This window comes from Abrus precatorius, unplaced genomic scaffold (genome assembly GCF_003935025.1).
Source record: "Abrus precatorius isolate BTA unplaced genomic scaffold, Abrus_2018 Scaffold4, whole genome shotgun sequence".
NCBI lineage: Eukaryota > Viridiplantae > Streptophyta > Magnoliopsida > Fabales > Fabaceae > Abrus > Abrus precatorius.
This window is the reverse complement of record NW_020874384.1, coordinates 13,384,038-13,403,783: the sequence shown is the minus strand read 5'-3', so window position 1 is coordinate 13,403,783 and position 19,746 is coordinate 13,384,038. Positions and strand designations below refer to the sequence as shown.

The window sequence follows — 19,746 nt, the reverse complement described above, 5'->3', positions numbered from 1 at the left end:
ATTTAAAAATAACACAACTAAAATACTATTATGTTAATTTATTAATTTTGTTAAAATAAAATTTTTATTGCTATTATAAAATTATTTTTTATATATAAATTAACTATTTTTTATTTTCTTTTTCATTCATTCAAAGAAGTAAAATTTTTTCCCTACTTTCTTTCTTATATTTATCCATCTAAAGAACACATTCTTCATATATTTCTTTATCATCATAATTTTTTTCTACTTATTTTCTTTCTACACATTTTTCATTACATCCATACATACCATATATATATATATAACACTAGAATACTAATTCTGACAAGTTAAAATTTATTATGAACTCTTATTGATGACAACATTAAATTTAACTCCACTTATTTTAAAGTTACTGGTAATTTTTCTTTGCATCGCATAAGTATTATTAAATTAAATTGTTTTCTAAATATAATTAAAATATATTATATTAATATTTTAAATTTTAAAATAATGAAAAATAAAAATTAATATTAATATTAAATTTAAGAATCATAATGAAAAAAATAGATAAAAAACTAAATTTAAAAACGTTGTCATTTAAATATACTTATAAAAGTATTATTATTTAAATATATTCTTAAAAGTGTTATTATTTAAAATTAATAATCAGAAGTAGAAGTTATACCTATTAATCAATTATTGTACAAACTGTATTAACCAACAAAAACCATACAATTTAAATGGTTTACTTTTAAATTTGTCTGAGTTATTATGTACAAAAAAAATTGTGAAAAATTCATCTTGGGTTTTGATTGACTAATATAAAATTTTACCCTATCAATACATCAATACTAAATTTCACAAATTCTTCGTAATATTAAATTCTAAACTATACTAATGTTTAAATTGATTTATTTTTATTCAACAATTATTTTATATTATAAGACGTATAATATGAGCTCTAGGTAACTTAAAGTTTAACTTAATTTCTTGTAGTTTATATATAATGTCTTATATAATAATAAAAATATATTTAATTATCATCAATTTATACTTAACTTCTCTAAAATAAAAAACACTATATAATTGTTAATTATAAAATTAACATTAAATTTTAATAAAATACACGTGTAGAATAAGCTGTGAAATTATTAAAATCTTAACCGTTAATAAATTAATCAAGGCTCTTTTTTTTTTTAGTTTGAATCAATGATTATAATTGTGTTGTATAATCTGAAAAGCACTTCTCACTTTAAAATAGCTTCTCACTAATTCAACCATGATCAAACAAGAAAACCATAAATCATTGCCTTTACCAATTTATTAATAAGTCTAATTTTAAAAATAATTTTTTTAACTTGTAAAACATTGCATATATAGTAATTTTTTAATTAAAAAAAAATAAAACTTACTGTAATTAAATACTTTAATACTATTAAATATTACAATTTTCAATAAAAATTTGATACTGCTATAACAAAAGAAAGAAGACAGTTTACCTTAAATCTTTTATTACTTCAGTCTGCCCTTAATCATATTATATGTTATAGGAGAAAGATTCCTTTGAGCAAATATGTAAATCCAGTCTTATGTTAAAATGCTTCATAATAAACTTGTTCAATCAAGTAGTTTGATAGAAAATTGCTTTATTCGGAAGTTTAGGAGCTAAGTTGTACAAATGTGAAGTGTTTTTTTTTTAATATAAAACAATCATCCTTATAAAAATGAAATTGCAGCTTCATTAATTAAATTCTTACAGTCAGTATTCACATGGAGAAAATTTTACAAATGAAGGTCAACAACATTGTAGTTAGATTAAAAAAAAAAAAAAACAGTTATGGCCTCTAATTATACACCACATTGGTAATTTTAATAATTCCAAGTTTCCAACAAAAAATGGCACATTGGCAGCAATGAATATTCACAGAAAGCTAGCACCAAAATGAAAATTTTTCTGCTTCCCTTTTGTTACACATATTCCTAAGTAGAAGACTTAGGTATTTTGAATTGTTTCTTTAGAAATTGAGAGGCTTCTGAGTCACTCCTGTGGCACAATATTCTTAATAGAGTTTTGGAATCAGTTCCTAGTTTGCTTTTGCCACCTTGCATTTCCATACCACTAGCAGATTTCAAGTCTTCAATCAACTCTCGGGTCTGCAAAATAATACAGATTATAACATACTTTCTGAGGAATGATTGTTACAATAAAACATTTTGTATCAGGAGTGAGCAATTAGTTTTTACAAGAGAATTTAAATGTAATCAAGAATTTTACAATAAAACATAGCAATAAGAACACAATCATTTATCCCAAGCATGGCCATATGATACGGCTAAGGCTATAAGATACCTAGCTAGTCCAATCCCTTTCAGCTATATATTGATTGTCAGGTTATTTGTGTACACAGAGATGTAAGAAAACTAACCTCATAGCCATGCAACTTGATCACATGCCGAACACGTGCAACCTGATTTTCAACGACACCGCGAGGGAGGCCGTCGCCTCCAGATATAAAGAATTCCTACAAGAAGCACATCACCATTAACTGACTTTGAAACATTGATCACTCAAACTCTCAATTTTGTTATTGAAAATGAGGTACAACAAAATCCGAAGATTTGAATAGCCAGTTGCAAATTGAGGAAGCAGTTTCCTTTTGGCATTGAAATGACTAGAGTAAGATACCTTTAAGACCTCTAGATCTTCCTCTAATAATTTTGCATCGCTGGGAAAGAAAACTCTTGATGAACCCCCATCTAAGATAACACGGAGTAAACCATCCTGGCACGTGGGAAAATGTTAAAATCACGATAGTAGTAATGGATTTATCAAAGAAAGACTAAGATACCAACCAATGATGCCTGAAGAAGACTTGTCACTATGCGATCCCTGAGCGGTTCCACAACAATATCACAAAGTTGGCTAAGTTCCTACAGTAAGTCGAGAGTAATAAGCAAATGATCAATCAAATTAAGTAAAAGTTTCAGACTTTCAAGTGAACCCTACACATAATATGTTGAGTGCTTCTTGTTAGATAGATGTTACCTTAATAAATACTATACTTTCTAACACTAATGCAGTTGGTTGAATAGGAAAATGATACAACCGATTGCAAGTCGCAAGGATTAATGCATTTCTTAATTTTATCACTGTCAAAAGTGTATATTCATATTCATATTTAACATACACTTCATATTAGCAGGGAAAACAATTAAATGAGTTATAATCCCAGAGGGCAGACACAAGTGGATTTGAATCCCAATACAAAAATTACATTAGGGTCTTCTAATAATATAGAATATATATTTTCAGAAATTATTTAAAATTTACTTTTCCTACTTTATGTAATGCAAAATCGACTAATAAGTTGGTATAATTAAGTCATTTCTTTCAAAATTATGCATACACAAATATTACTAAATTTTTTGGATTTCCCAAAGTGAAGCCCTCCGCATAGGCCATAATTTTATTCTTCATTTTCATTTAGTAGATATTTAAATAACAATCTCATGTGTACACAATGCATATAATATTATATATACCTTCATCATCAACATAACTCAGTTCATGCTGAAATAACATTACATACACATTACATTTTTCAAGATTATATATTAAATTCGTTCTAATATTCTTACATTACCATTACACATGTTGTCTATTCATATACACTACCTTCATACTTGTATAATTATAGCAAAACCTACCTTTCTACTTTTTTATCGATATTAATCCTATCATCTTTATCCCTTAACCTTCATTAATTTGCTTAATTTCATATAAATCCAACATTAACTCTCAAATGCTAATTTAGCATTTCTCGACTTTCATGCTTTTTTCTTAACCATTTAAATTCTTTACATATCTTATGTCTAAAAATACTCTCATTTAATGCTACTAGTTCACTAGGTCTCTTTATTTTTCCTTGAATTGTTCCAACCACAAATTTGCTTCACTCTATAATTTTACTTCTACCTTACCTTTCTATAACTCTTACTATAAGTAGAATAATACCAACCTTCTTGTTTTATCTTATTCAAGAGTTCTCCATATAAAAGTTAAAACATGAGGATATTTGAGGCACTAGATAAAAATCATATTATGACATTTTAATAATGTAAAATATGTTTTAAGAAATTATTTATAATTTATTTTTTAGTTTTATGATACAAGCTTTGAAATTTGTATAATCAAGAATAGAAATCAAATCTTCTTCAATTGATAAAATGGGAAGTGGATAAAAATAACATTTTATTAGTTTTAATTTTGAAAATCTTTGTTCTATGTTGTACCAACAAAAATAGTTAATATTTTTTAAGTTATCCACATATTTGAAAAGAACTCACTATTCAATAAATAATATTTAAAGTGGTGCTTCAATATTTATTTATATAATCTTTTAAAATTTTTAATTCTGAAAATATTATATTTAAAAATATATTCATATATTATTAACTTTATTTGGGGCCCTACCTAGGCATATAGCCAGATCTGTACACCTAAATTTGAACGATGAATTTTATCCGATAAATAAGTGGGAAGAGTAGCTAAATGAGATTGATGCAATAGGGGATTTCACTTTTGATAATAGACAATCTTCACATATTGTATTTGCAATTAAAAGCAATCTAACAAATACAATATAATACAAAATAAAGACATTTTTCTAATGGGACAAACCTTACCATATCAAGTGGTTCTATAAGTGCATCCAACCTAGAACCTGAGACACTGGGTTTATATAAGTTGTCCATAAATGCAACTCTCAGATCACAGAAGATGATTTTAGTTCCTGCAAGTTGATAATTAAACCGATAAAGTGATCAGAGAAGTTTGATTAGCAAAAAAGAAAGAGACAAGGTTTCACATTCTCACCAGTGTACTCACAGATACGGTCCATAGCAGCATTTATAACTTTTCTACTTCCCTCAAAGGTATCCTTCTGGGAAAAACTTTTGGACTTCTCGTCTATGGATTTCTCTATTGACATAAGGATTGTAGAAAGTGTCAGAAGTTAAACAGTTTTCAGTACTCTAATCAATTATTATTATTATTTGAGAAAGTAACATACAAAAAGAGGAAAATAATGAAAAATTCACATGTTTTCATCTACATGAATCTGTATCTCAGTCACACACCAGAGGGTCTTATTTATAATAAGTATAATAATTACAAAGAATATTCATTAAGCTAAATAGCATAATTACGCAAGATACATGTAATCACATAATATCCTATTTACCAAGTTTCCCTCCTTACGATATTTCCAACAGGTCTTAATAACAAACTTATTATGCATAATCACAATTGCATCAATGTATTGCAGATATCACATGTTTCACAAATAGGTTGAATCATATCTAGCATTGAAATTCTTAATTTATTTATTTTAATCAGAGAAAATTCATCAGACAGACAGAACAAAAGTGCAACTTTCATAAAAATCAGAGGCCAAGACACAATAACAAAAAAGCACAAAATGTACTTCATGATGAATGCCCCTTACTGTCCATACTCCATACAGAGCCACATGGTTATTTAATCCTACCTAGTGACAGGTAGAGGGATTTTTTTTTTTTCCATTTCTCGTTTTTTCCCCTTTTCTGCTTTCAATATGAGAATGAAAATGAAAATTACAGTAACTAGAAGAATTTGGAGGAAATAAGAGCTGCAAATGGGTTGTGATGCAAAGAAGATAAATGAATATAAGCAAGAAAATGTAGTACCAAGAACACACATCAGTAAGATAATTTTGCAAGGATTCTGCCCATTCAATTGGATCCCACACATTTGCTATAAATTAGCTGATGCAAAGAGAGTATGAACACAAAAAATATCACAATACACTTCCCAATTCGCTAGATTATATATCACTTCGTATCCCCCAGCTCCCCACACCAAAGATCGTGTCAAAATTTTATCAATTCAGCACTAATATAGATGACAACAAAATTTTCCCATTCCTTTTTTTTCTAATAAAAAATAAATATATTAAAGACAAAAGAGAAGAGGCACAAGTGAGGGGAGATGAGAAACCTCTTAAACAGGAAACAAAAACCAGAAAAGAAAAATTACCAAGCCAACAAATGCAACAAAGCCGTCCATCTTTCTCCATATTAGTAATGTAAATTCCCTTTAGACAATTAAGGCTTTGTTTGCAAGTTATAATTAGGGAGGGAGGGGAAGGAAAGGCTTTAAAAAGACCTTTCCTTGATTGAGTGTTATTGACCATAAGAGGGAAAGGGTTTGAGGGATTTTAGCCTCCAAAATCCCCTTTTGTATTTTTTGAGTCACCCCATTTTTTTTTTGGGGGTTGGGGGGGTTGGGGAGTGTTTAGCATCCCAAACAAGGGAGAAGTTTAATCTCGCTTCCCTCTCCCTCCAGACTCAAACAAAACCATAACAATGTAGCCGCAAATAGGCAACCTTTAAAGTAGAGACATTATTCCTCTTTAAATAAATACACCATAAAACCTCCAAACAGAAAACCAGTCATATCTTTCTTCCTTTTTTCTTATTTTGATAAATGAAGGCTTGAACATGATTTTGCAATGGCTTAAAGCATGTGTAACCACACAAAACAGAAATGGATATAACAGTTGAGCACGTACTTATAAGTTTTTCATCAGACTTTTTCCTTGTCCATCGCTCCCAGATGTTATCTTCCAATTTATTCAGATGACTAATAGCATACTGCAAATGGAAGAAAAAACTTAAATAAATGTCTTGACATAATGAATGAAGATTCAGCATGTGCAGCACATCAAAACAATATTATTTAGAAAGAGTTTTGACAATCTCAACAATGACATGCCTAAAGAAGTTGCCACTAAATTTGTGTTAATTATTATAAACAAACACACTTTAGGAACTGAATCATCTCAGTAATCAAGATAAATAAATACATTTCAAATGATATATTATCTTTAGACTCTGCAAATGGTAACCTATAATTTCATATAACCAATTTCCTGCTGCTCAGTAAATCTAGCAATGTTTTCATTCCTCCTCAATGCCTAACTATGAAGTTTACTCTCAAGTAACAGTAACTACACACACATTCAGAATAACAGTCATAGAGATCTGCTTTAGGATAATCACAAAACAGGTATTCTTGGTAAAAAAAAAAACAGCTTAAGAACAAATAACCAATCAAGTGGTGACTCATTAACCAGTTTTTAAACATAGTAAACCAGTTGAGTTATTAATTATGCCTAAATGGGAAATACTTATAACAAGAAGTCTTGTTTATAATTCTTATTTCTTATTCTTACTCCATTTTCTTTCTTTCTTTTTAGTAGAGAGGGAGCTTGAGGGAGGGTTTTAAGTCTTGGATCTCACTCCTTTCATTCACCCATACCCACCTTAACTTCATTATTTCTTGTGCAGTTGTATACTTGTACCAGTTTCCAAGCTGTAATTATATTCATGCTGGTGGGGCTGTTGGCCCAAGTGACAAATTAAGGGAAGGTGATCAGTTATTGGATCCTGCTGAGAGGCCCAAAGTGTGGAGGGTGTATGCAAGAAAGAATAAGAGCAATTGGGTAAAAAAGGAATTCACTGCATGAGTTAGTTAGAAGGGCCATGATAAGAGTGAGAGGCGAGGTTTGTGAGGAGGAGGAGAAAGTAAGTCATTACATTCTGTTAGAGGGGGCAGAATTCCAGTATCAATTGGGATTTCAGTAGGAGCCATAGGCTCTGGTCATGTGTACTCACCTTTTTCTTGTTGGTATTCAATAATACTTGCATCTCAGTTTCCATCACATGCATAGTTCAAAACGAAAATGCAATCAAAACCTTCAGTTCAAACTACATGGATTACGGATTTAATCCTACTCCCACATCCAATTATTATTTAAACCATCAAATATCAGTTAGGCTAATCACAAATAAAGGACTGTTAGATATTGACAGTAAACCTTATAAAATGTTAATGACAAACAACTTACAAATTCGCACCATGTATCTTGGAAGATTTTATGGTTTATGTTACATAATGAAGACAGTACCCAAAATACATGTTGAACTTCTTAAACAATTGTTTTCTCATGATCGGATCACTGACTATTGTAAAAGCTCCAAAATCTAGTTCACCATCATCCTTAATCCTTTCAATGGATTTCAAAATTTTGAATAAAGTGTTCATGAAGGAAATAAAAGGCTAGTAAAAACTATTAGAAATAAAATAAAATAAAATAAAATAAAACCAGAATCGAATGGGCAATTCCAAATATAATATGACGAGGAACAAAGGCCCATTAAAAAGGTAGCTTGAAATGAAATAAGAAAAAGAGGTATAACAACCACTGAAATAAGTGAAATTGTGAAAAAAATCCAGGTACAATCAAGTTTGCTTGAACTCACATATAATGTATTTAATTGAACACAAAGTGTTGGAGTTGGAAGGACACTAATTTGGCTGGGCCTTGTTTCATCAGGCTCAGGCACACGAGCATCAAATAGTTCCTTCTTCACAAAAGCCTTTATTCCAGCTTCCTTTCTGTACCGCGTGAGAATAGGCACAGGTGGTATTAAATCCTCCTTGCTTGCTGTGAAATTAAAGGTACACCATAAGATTCACAAGAATATAGCATCTAATTAGAATATGCATTATCTTAACAGAGGATGACATCTGGATTTTTTTTGAGAAAACATTAGAAATACTTGCACTGAAAGAAATGTGCATATTACACCATCTACTAAAGAAGATACAGTTAAGAAATTGTTAAATGTCCAAAATAAGCTACCAGATCACAAAAGGATGTGAGTTCAACAATTGTCTCATGGGCCCAACATTTGGAAGGTGCACACTAAGATAAATAGAAGGAGGATAGAGGGAAATGATGAGTTGGCAGTCAAAGAAAAAGGAGAGGCGGAGTTGGTTACTAAATAGTGGAGTGTGATTCACATATAGGGGAGGAGAGTGAGTGGGGGGTATTCTTGCGTATTATTTTGTAAGTTATGGGTGGAGAACAATAGCTCTTTGTAGGGGCAAAGCTCTAGGCAGTAGAGTCTATGACTTTGTCCTACTGAATTTTCATCAGTCTAAATAATATATACATATTTATTTTCTTCATTTCTGTTATATTTCTTTCTTTCCTGTGAATGTTGGATTCAGTTTTATATCAGAAATTGATAAAAGTATGGGTGTAGGCTATTACTAACATGGGGTAAAAACTTGTAACTTAATCATGAAGTTTGAAGTTTTTAAGATGCAACAAACAAAAACTTCACCACAACACCTTCATATAGTTATGATGCTAATAAGCCACTATATCATCAGGTGAACATGATTAGAACGTATTTGAAGTCTCAATTAGAAAGCATAATAATTAAAAGATAGTTCAATTTAATTAGACTAAAATGAGAGAATTTGCCATTCTAGATTTTTGGGTACTTGTGCTATCAGTCAGTTAATTTTGGAGACAAGGATGCAAAACAAATTCTTAAAATTTTCATTATATTACATAAGTTGATGCAAATCCCTTTTATGCAAATAATTTTCAGAATTTCACGGAGAATGAATCCCCAAATCCATCATTAAATTCTGTCCCATGAGAATTGTCATCAAACTAAAAATATGTAGAATCTACTCACCCAAGTCATTAACAACATTATTTGCATACACTTGAAGAGCATTGTCAATGCCACGAAACAAGCTATTCAATTCTGTAAACCTCATTGGAACTTTAAGACCAAAAAATTGATCAACCGTCTGCACCCAATAAAATAGCAAATTAATAACAGTTGTTTTAACTTTATAATCTCAACTAGTTATCACTGCACTGAAGTGGCAATTAACCTCAAATCCTAGTTGGGTAAAATTCCACTAACTTTCACACAAGCATTAAGAACACAAAAACAGGTGGAAGCAATGCAAGTGAAAAACTGAATATGTAACATGATTCTATAATTTTAGACATAATTTAAGAAGGAAGCATCCATTTGATAATGAATTTAACCAAGTTTCCTATTGCAGAATCAAAGTCTAAAATGATGTAACAGAAACTAAAAAACCTTTGCCCAGGAGGAGCGCAACTCTTGAGTAGTTGAACTTTTTCTGTTGTTAACTTGGCTAGATGTTCTATATATATATATATATATATATAGGGTACTAAAGATTTTTTCTTATCATGTCTAATACCAAAAGGATAAGTTATGCAGAAATGACGAAAATACATGATCCACATACAGACCAATGGTAATGACTGGTCATGATCAATGCCTTCGGAACACTAACTTACGTTCCAGTAAAGTTTAAGTTGGTAGATCATGAAAAACTACTTTGTTGCACAACCCTAAAATAAATCCCAGAGAGACTACAACATTCTTACCTCCTCAACAATCCTGTATACTTCCACAATAGAACCAGCATGCCGTTGTTGAGGAGATATTGGGTCCCAACGCTGTGAAAGTATGTTAGCAAATTATTAAACATGTTCAGTTAAGAAGCTTAGTAGAATCAGAATAGAAAATGAAGAGAATTGATTGCTTTTGTTACAATATAGCAAAAGGAAAAAAATTATTATTTTAACATTATATTCATTTCTTGATTTAATTTTAAAACTCTGTTAACAAGTAAAAATAATGTAAAATTATTTTCCATTATACACACACACACAGAGACAGAGAGAGAAAGAGCATAATAGTAAATTAACTCCATTCTACACAAATGAATTTTTCGTAGTGAATTCCAATCCTTTTTAGCATAAGAAGGATTTGAGATTTAAAACCCATCTCACTCACAGAAAACCCATTTGACTTGCTCACTCTGGTATGCTCTACACAGCTGTGTTTCACTCCCTCATCTGTGAGAACTCTGCAGGTCTATGCTCAGCCCTCCTCCCTGTTCTTTGTATTTGCTGTAACTTCTTTCCTTCTGACTTCATTCATATGGGCCATGCTGACTCTACATTCTGTTTATGCTCCTTGATTCTAGTTATTAATAATGATTCTGTCTATAGACTACAAATTTGGATTATTAATGATAATATTAATTTCTAGTTATTCCTTTTAAATATTTTTTAGCACTTATATGTATGCACTATGCAATATAAATTATTTGCATTGAATCCAATATCTTTAGTATATTGGCCATCCCACTATTTACTACCCCACTATACTAGTTTTGCGGTCAGCTCTGCAACACTATCTCGGATTGACTACTCTGATGCTAATTTTGCAAAATAAATTGTTGAAAGTCTAAATATACAGTAGATATTACCAAAATATGAACTGCTGAAAATGAACAATGAAACTAAACCTTAAGAAAGGTCTGTGTCCCATCTAGTCACAAATAGACTGATATATTCAAAATGTCTGGTATTTGACAATTAGCACTGTTAATAAATGGTTTACCTCCTGTTGAATAACCCGTTCTACCCAACCTAAAATTCTTCCAAGCTGTGAATTGACCCAACGTAACACCAATGTTCCAGATTTCGTCTCAATCTTTAACAGACAAAAAGGACAAGGTGAAAAGTTTAGAATAAATAAAGATGCGAGGATAGATGACAAAAGAGTATAATACTGAATTTTCCTCAGAATGGACAAATGAAAATCGATTTGAAACACAAATGAGATCAGCAACCTAAATGACAGTAGAAAACAGTCACTAGATTATCCAAATTATGCCCGCCATCATCCACCACATGGCATTTGACAAACAAATCATGACCGATCTAAACATCTTTTTATTTCTGTTGTCATCTTCAAATGAGTACAAGAATCAAGTATAGAGCAAATTGGAACAGGATATATCTAATCAAGAGAAATGCTAGCAACACACTCTTCAACACATCCATTGTAATTGGTCAGTCTTTCAAGTCAAAGCATTTACCTTGTAAATTGATCACTTTTTAAAAATTGCTTTGGATTTTTAAAAAATTGACCGATAATAAGAACTGTTCAAAAGAGTGTGTTACTAGGATTTCTCATCTGATCAAATATACAATTAGGAAATAACTATGCTTTTCCATTGCTCTCTTGTTAATATTTGACAGGAGGAGCTTCTATGTTAAGAGTTAGAGATAAGTTCTTTCTTAGAACCAAGGTAAAAGGAAGACAACCTGGTAGAGAGTCAATTTCTTTAACATGATCTCAGCATTTTCTTCATGGCATACAGATGTAACAAGTGCCATTATGAACTGCTCTAGACTTTCAGCTGCAGGAAATACAGAAATGACGTCCTCAGTTAAATGTTCTGCACCATCAAGAAAGGGTTTCTGAAAACATAAAAACAAATTTTCAGATATTTTGAAGATATAATACATAATGTAATCAGAAGAAGAGAAAAACACAAATCATATATACACTCACCAGTCTGTGCCCATAAAGTTTGTGAACTAATGATGCAGATACAATAGTTGCCTGAGGATGCCTCTGAGATAAAACAGGCATGTAAGTTACTGAATCTTTTTTGAGGAGCTTCTTGAGTTCTTCTGCAAGCAATGCCAAGGGATGCTCATGTGACATATCTACTCTTTCCACAACTTGCACTGTCTGCAGAAAGTAAAGTGATTCCTTCAAGATAGACATAAAATGGAATGCAGAAACAATTCTTCTATCATGTAGTTTGCAATTAAAAAGAAAAGCAAATGTTCCCATGAACATTCAAATCATGTGGCAGAATCAAGAAAAAGACATCTAAAACAATTATAGGTACAGCTAAAGCCAAATTCCTTCAACATGTAAATATATGAGTGAGTCATGTTTTAAAAAGTCGACTGAAAGTATATTATCAATAACAATGAACAGGAAGATCTGTGAGATGTAGATCATTTATCAGTCATGTGGAAAGATAATCCTGACTACCAAATTAGGATTTCAGTGAAGAATTAGAACTCAAAAGAACTATAGATATTCAAACATCTTTGTAACTTAATACTTACCCTTGAAAATGCACTCTTAATTGATGATGATATATATATCTCTATCTGATCACGGTCGCTAATTGGCAAGGACTGTGTGGTCTGAAGGAAAAATGGTAAAAAAAATTAAATTTAGTAAACAAAATTCATATCCCTGCCATACTATTTGTACAAAATGATCTACCCAAATGCAAAAGATGTCATAAAACTGAATTACACACAGTTTCTGGTTCTTCCAGTAGAAGCCTCCTTGTAATCATTGCAACTGCTACAATCTTTTCCATTGTTGCTGAACCCTAAAAGTTGCGAGAAGTTTTGCGACACAAAATGAAAGGTGCAAATTAAAACTAATTGGTAAAAAAATCAAAACAGCTTTAACAATAAAAGAAGAGGGGGAAGGACTTCAAGAGTATTTCTTTTGAAGAAAAAACTAAAACAAAGAATACCATGCAATCACAAGTTACAATAGCTACTAATCAATTGGAACATCTAAATACATGATTAAATGATATATGTTGGAAGCAAATGCAACAAAAATGAATTTCTCTTTGGTATACTAAATTCAATGTCCTTGTCCTAGACAGTTTAAATTTTCAAGAATCCCCAAATCTTTTTACAGAAACACACAACAAATTCTGATTGCCTAGTACTTTCAGAAATGCAAGCATAGATTCCAATTTAAAAACAATATTAGTTGTAATTTGTGTACTTCTTTCATTGCAATCAAAATGATTATACTTATATGTTTACTAAAATAAGGAGGACAAGGAATGCTCCTAAAACAGCCAATATCATAAAAGAAAGATAACAACAATCAAGTCTTATCCTACTAAGTGAGATTGACTACATGAATCACACAATGCTATTGAGCTCAGTCAAAAACCAAGAATCAAAAAAGAAAGATAATACAAAATATTGTCACAAAAACTCTTCAACAATCAGATACATAGAGAAACATATCCAAGTATCTCATCCAGGAATCCCTAATAACTTAACAGTTCAACAAACCTCATTGAAGTGCAGATGGTAATCTCCAAGCTGCTTGTCAACCCATCTCTGAATTGGTGTTAAGAAAGACTGCAAGAAAGACATATCCCGTTCGCCTTCAACCTTGGAACGCAAACTTTTCAAGTGCAACCTCTCTTGTTGGCCTCGTTGTTCCATCAGCGGTATTTTATTTAATTGCTCAAGTGCATGCAGCAAAACCCCAAGCTCCCTCGTGATAACATACTGCACCCCCCCCCCCAAACAATAAAATAAAGTAATTTAACAATAAATAATGATTAAAGAAAGAATTATGGTGCCACATTATTCAAAAAGTACAAGCTAATTGAGTAGTGCACTAATCACAATAGGAAAAAATAAAGCAGCCAAACAGAAAAGAAAGTTAAACTGAATGGCATGTCAACATATTGGGTAGAACTTTTACCAAGCAAACTTAAAGCTGTTGGAACTTGGAAAGAATTTAAATAGGGTAATCATAAATGTAGCTTCTGTACAGTGTCAAGTACTTATAGTAACTGGAATAATGATTGGATTCACTCATACATTTCTTGCTTCTCTCCTTGTTCAACAAAAGCTTTATGGCTCCATCCACAGGGATTACTACCTTAGTCAAGAAGAATAAGAATACATAGTCACTGTCCCTAATGGTGATCGTGATAGACCTCCTTCCTCAATTAACTAGGATCAATAGTAGGGGGAACAGGATTAGGATAACAGACCTTAAGGGTCTTAAGACATTGTAACAGAATAACAGAATAACAGAATCTGTTAATTAATTAGTATAAACAGGAGAGGGAAACCAGACAAGGGACATCTGGGAGCTCAGAAGTGTAATAGGAACTTTAGAGACTCCTGGAACTCTCGAATATCCAGGGAATCATTATTCTTTCTGTATATTCTTCGTATCATTGGTGTTGCACCACATTGGGACAAGATCAGGATTAGATTCTTCACTAATAATACACTTTTGATTCATATTCTGATCCAAATTCTATCAGATTGTCTACAAGGTTAATTACTGTTGAAGAAAATGGAGAAGGAAAAATTCGGTGAACCAAAATCTTAAATTGATGTATCTATGGAGGGAAACAAGAAAGAGAAACAAGGCCACAAAGTGGTAATAGGCAATTACTACACAAAACAGATAAGTGTATCTTTCAGTCTTTTTTGTAATTCATATATTGCAGCAATCAATAACAGTACAGTATAGTAGTCCAACTCTAAAGTTGACATGGTTCTTCAAAAAATTTTAAGAGAAAATGTGATTGTTATACCTGACGAAATAAAACCCATGCATAGCAAGTGTGATGGATTGTCTCCGTGATTCCTAAAACTCGCCAAGTTGACTTCAAAAGTTCAAGAATTTCTTCCACTTCCTAGAGATCAGGTGAGCCACAGATGACAATTCAAAACCCACAAAAGTGATACAATCTCATTTCTATTTTACTTATTAGCTTCTCAAATAAAAGTTTCATTATAATTATAATTATTTCCTATCTTGCTAAAATAGAATTTATTCTTAGCTGCAGATTGCAACTAAATACATGTTCCACGATAACACTTTGTTCCTTTTCCTTTCCCTTCACATTAACAAAAAATTATATGCATCAATTGCATAGCTCATGTACTCGGGGACCATAGACCAAATCACTATTGACTTGTTAAAAACTTAATATTCAGCAAATAAAAAACACGTAAGCATAGCTTAGCAATAACAATTTAAGGATGTAATAGCTATAATCCTTGGAAAGTAAAAGACACCAACCTCTGTCAGCTTTCCTTCATCTAGCATGTCAAATACACTTAAAAGTAATTTCTCATATAGTCTGACATTTAAGTGGTAACCATCTGCCCAATGGCATATTTCACCCGTTAAGTCACCTCGAGCTGGTCTCTCAGCAAGTGGAACGGCAATCTCCCTTAGGGATCTCAAGCATTCTGTCCTTTGAAGTTCACCAGTTGAAGATGGGAGAAACTAAAATAAAAAGAGTGCAAAGATAAGCCAATCCTTATGACCCAATGCTAATAGAGGATAGTTATGGTAATATATGAACACCCAAAGGGAGAATCACACACCTCAGCTTCTTCAATCTTTGCCAACAGAATCCTCAACTCATTTGTCTTGCGTCCAGATTCACCAAATCCCACAACAGGGTGGTTAACAAGCCCCTCCTCTAAAACCTTTAACTGTACTGACACAAATTTTCAAAATGTTCAATAACAACAACAAAATATTAGATAGCAGCATCGTCATCTTTGCATCAACATATTTACAAGAGTATATGTAGCAGAGCAGAGAATATTTTATAATGGATTTTACTACCTGCCTCTTTTGCCACCGTATAAAAGCCTTCTTATCAGAAAATTCTGAACGTGAAATACAGCTAAGCAACTCCAAAGGAATCAACAGAGTATCCATCCTTTTCCCCACCTTCCCAACAAGAGCATTTAGCAAGCCTTGTCTTGTTCTAATATCCATTGACTCAGATATCTGCATCCAAAAATTGTCTATAAATATCGGTGCAGAATGCAGAAAACATAAGGACCATATATTTAAGATTTGTTGGTTTTCATGACTTGCAACAATAAAATTGCTAAAGCATGTCATTTGTAGCAAATAGGTGAAACTATAGATGAGGGTACCACTGCCACAAGTGGTAGAGAGAGACCAAGAAAAAATATGGGTGAACTATTACGAAGGATTGAGAGGTCAATGGTTAGTTCAAAGACATGATTCACAATAGAACATCATGCATTGTTCGATCTATGTAGTCAACCCCAACTAGAGGGAAAAAGTTAGGTTATGATATAATTTTTGGAGATATATTCAAGGCAAACTGGGAAAGCTAAATGGAATCCAGAATGTATATTGAACAGATCATGGATTCAAAACCTATAAAATTCCAAGGAGCATTATTAGCAAGTTCACTTTATCTCTACTTTAGCAAACTAAAACTTAGGCCCCCTGTAACCAACAAGAAAAAAGAAAATACCCAAAAAAAGGAACAAAACTAAAACATTAAGAAAACAAAAAAAAAATATCTAGTTATCATCAATGACTCTTCAGAGCAGATAACTTATAAAAAATAGACTAACTAAAGAAGAAGAGGTACGGGTACATCTTTCTTGCAGAGGATGAGTACTATAACATGATATTCATCTAGAGAAATCAGGGGTCCTTGCACATGATAAGAGTATACTACACATGTTGCAAAAATAAAAAACATAATGGTTAAAAAATCAGTGGAAGGACCCAAGGATCAAAGTATAAGTAAGTGGAACCTGAGCCCCTAATATACCTCCATTTGAACACGCATGGTTTCCAACAAGCCAACTAATCCAGGAGAATTCTGAGACTGGGATACAACACTTCCAGTTTTGCTGCGCCCAAGCTTCCTAATCAAGCTGGACTTTTTTTCTTTCTTTTTTTCTTTTGATGGCACAATCAGACCCCTGATAAACATGAAACAGATAACAGATTTCACATATAGAAAAGAAAATACACATAAAAATAAGAGATCCCCTCAAATTAAATATCATCATGGCAACATACCCTGTGGCTCCAGCACAAGCCAAGAGAATCTCATATGCAGTTTCACGAAGATCGTCATCTGAGATGCCTACAATCAGTAACACCACAAATTAGGAAGTTCATAATAGCTTCAGTTTAAACCTTTAAATTCAAATCCAAAAATTATATCATTGAATTTTTCTAATAATAATTATTAAAGAATACTGTGAAGAATGAGAAGTACAAAGAATGAGGATAAGAGATCCTGCAACAGTTGCAAAACAAAATAAACAAAACCATCATCCCAAAAGTGACCTCCAATCTCAATGGATATCTATATTAGAAACACCCCTCAAAACAACCTGGTTTGAGACCATATAGAAACCAAGAAAACTACTCTGAGTTGGTTCATTCAATTTTCTTAATTTCATGTCTCATTGTCTCCCTATATCCATGATATTCCACATATTTCAAATCCTATTCATCTGATAATATTTAGACAGATTAGAATTTGTGGGGATGAAAGAACTTATCCAATAAATAAGTTTTCTAGAACAGTCACCAGTGGAAAAAGAAGGCAATTTCACTGCAAGATCAGAAGCGTCATTAAGAGTCCTTTTAGCCCTGAAGCTTTCGACCACCGCAGAATCATCATCCTCAAAGTCTTCAATGTCATCCACAGTTAGCTCCTTTTCTTGAGTAGAGTCAAAAGACTGTGATCTCGACACATTAGAAACAATTGGGGATGGTGGGAAAACAGGGGGAGGAGTGGAAACAGCAACAGGAGGCTCTGCATAAATAGGAAGAGGTGGCGGTGGCCTCCTGGGAGGTGAACCTGAAGACTCAGGATCAGTGACCAAATAAAATTCACCAACTGAACCTGTATCACTCTGTTAAAGCCAGAAGCATTTAAAATTTAAACATGAACCTCGCAAACAATTAACCAAAAGCTTTGAATGAATAACGCCAAAACAGAACATAGAAAGTCTGTCATGACAATAAATAAATTAGCACAAGAGTGTTAAAAGATGCATTATATTTATTAGAATTATAAAAGGGAAGATTTGGTAGAACAGTCATAACATGTTTAAAAAAGACAAAATGTGGCAATGACATCTAAACATAAGAAGAAACAGAGAATTGTTTGAGTATAAAATTGTCATCAGAAAGTGTACAAGCAAAATCAGTACTTCATTTATAATATTAAAACTTAAATGTGCATAAATGGACATGCATACAAAAATAAACGGCCGACAAAAATAAATCAAAACATCAAACTAACATATCGTAACATACCATTTGGGGTAACCCAGTATGATCATGATAATCTCTAATTGCTTCCGAGAGTTCAAGCATTATACCTGCATTGAAGGAATTTACAACTAAGACAAGGAAAACAAAACAAAAATGCAAATGATGATAAGCAAGCAAAGGACCAAATTCAACTCACTCTTTTTGGCACAGTTTAGGACATAATCAACACTGACTTGATCTAGATCCACATCATCCAGTGTAACTGCACCAGGTGGCATCACAACTTTCTTGATTAAGCTTCCTGAAAGTATAAAATCAAGAAGAACTCTTCTGTCCCTCCTGTATCTCTGGAGAAGATCTATGGCATTCTCTCTGAAATTCATCAAATCACCACAAGGGTCACATGGCAACTTCACTGAGAAGAATTTAGGTACCAAAATCTAACAGCATTGAAGGAACAAAGAGACACTTACTCTTCCATTGCTAAAAAAGTTACAATTATATTGGACTCCAACCAACCTCAACAATTGTGCTATTTCTGCAACACAAAGAGTAGTAAACAATTAAAACATTGAAAGTTAAAAATATTAGGACGCACACAAAAACAAAACAAAAGTTCTTAACATTGGACAACTAAAATCATGCCTTCCCAGTGTGAATCAAGGCATGCCAAAAAAATCCAGTTGCAGAAGAACATTATCACTAAACATGACACGAGATCAGATTCGACCCAACTAAGATTATTCGAGCATTTCATCGAAAAGCAAGTGAAAAATGAGAACTTCCACCAGAAAAATAAGAACCCAAGTTTTATTTTCTCTGTGGGGTGGTGAAACACCCGACAAAAACCCATTTTGATTTTGAAGCAGTAGTTGCCCTTTCTTTCCAACCAAACTGAACCAAACCAAAGAAAGGGTTACCTGAATCTGAATGGATCTTGAAAATGTGAAGAATGGAGAATAGAGAAAGAAGAAAAGTCAAATGGGTATGCAAATTGGATGCAAAAATTGAAGCTTTTCAGTCACTTGAGTTCAGCGGTGATGACTCTTGGGAGTGAAAGCAGCTCAGCTGAGTTGAGGAAAGAAATTGGAACAATTTTTAGTTTCAATTCTCAAAATTGGGAATGGATCCAACCCAAGATTT

At 32.3% G+C, this 19,746-nt stretch overlaps 1 protein-coding gene across 1 annotated transcript; it reads right to left on the bottom strand.

Moving 5' to 3' along the window:
* Positions 1 to 1,684: 1,684 nt before the first annotated feature.
* On the bottom strand, positions 1,685 to 19,746 carry LOC113864988 (protein unc-13 homolog). Its single transcript, XM_027499279.1, has 27 exons — positions 19,524 to 19,746; positions 19,077 to 19,141; positions 18,800 to 18,975; positions 18,646 to 18,710; positions 17,912 to 18,239; positions 17,392 to 17,458; positions 17,138 to 17,291; positions 16,162 to 16,329; positions 15,915 to 16,025; positions 15,604 to 15,813; positions 15,113 to 15,214; positions 13,842 to 14,063; positions 13,055 to 13,129; positions 12,855 to 12,935; positions 12,283 to 12,465; positions 12,033 to 12,188; positions 11,323 to 11,415; positions 10,299 to 10,370; positions 9,562 to 9,679; positions 8,329 to 8,513; positions 6,576 to 6,657; positions 4,841 to 4,945; positions 4,651 to 4,757; positions 2,818 to 2,895; positions 2,651 to 2,746; positions 2,391 to 2,486; positions 1,685 to 2,118 (listed from the first exon to the last, which is right to left on the bottom strand). The coding sequence occupies exons 2-27, from the start codon at positions 19,082 to 19,084 to the stop codon at positions 1,945 to 1,947; spliced, it is 3,312 nt and encodes a 1,103-aa protein (XP_027355080.1). The 5' UTR covers positions 19,085 to 19,141; positions 19,524 to 19,746; the 3' UTR covers positions 1,685 to 1,944.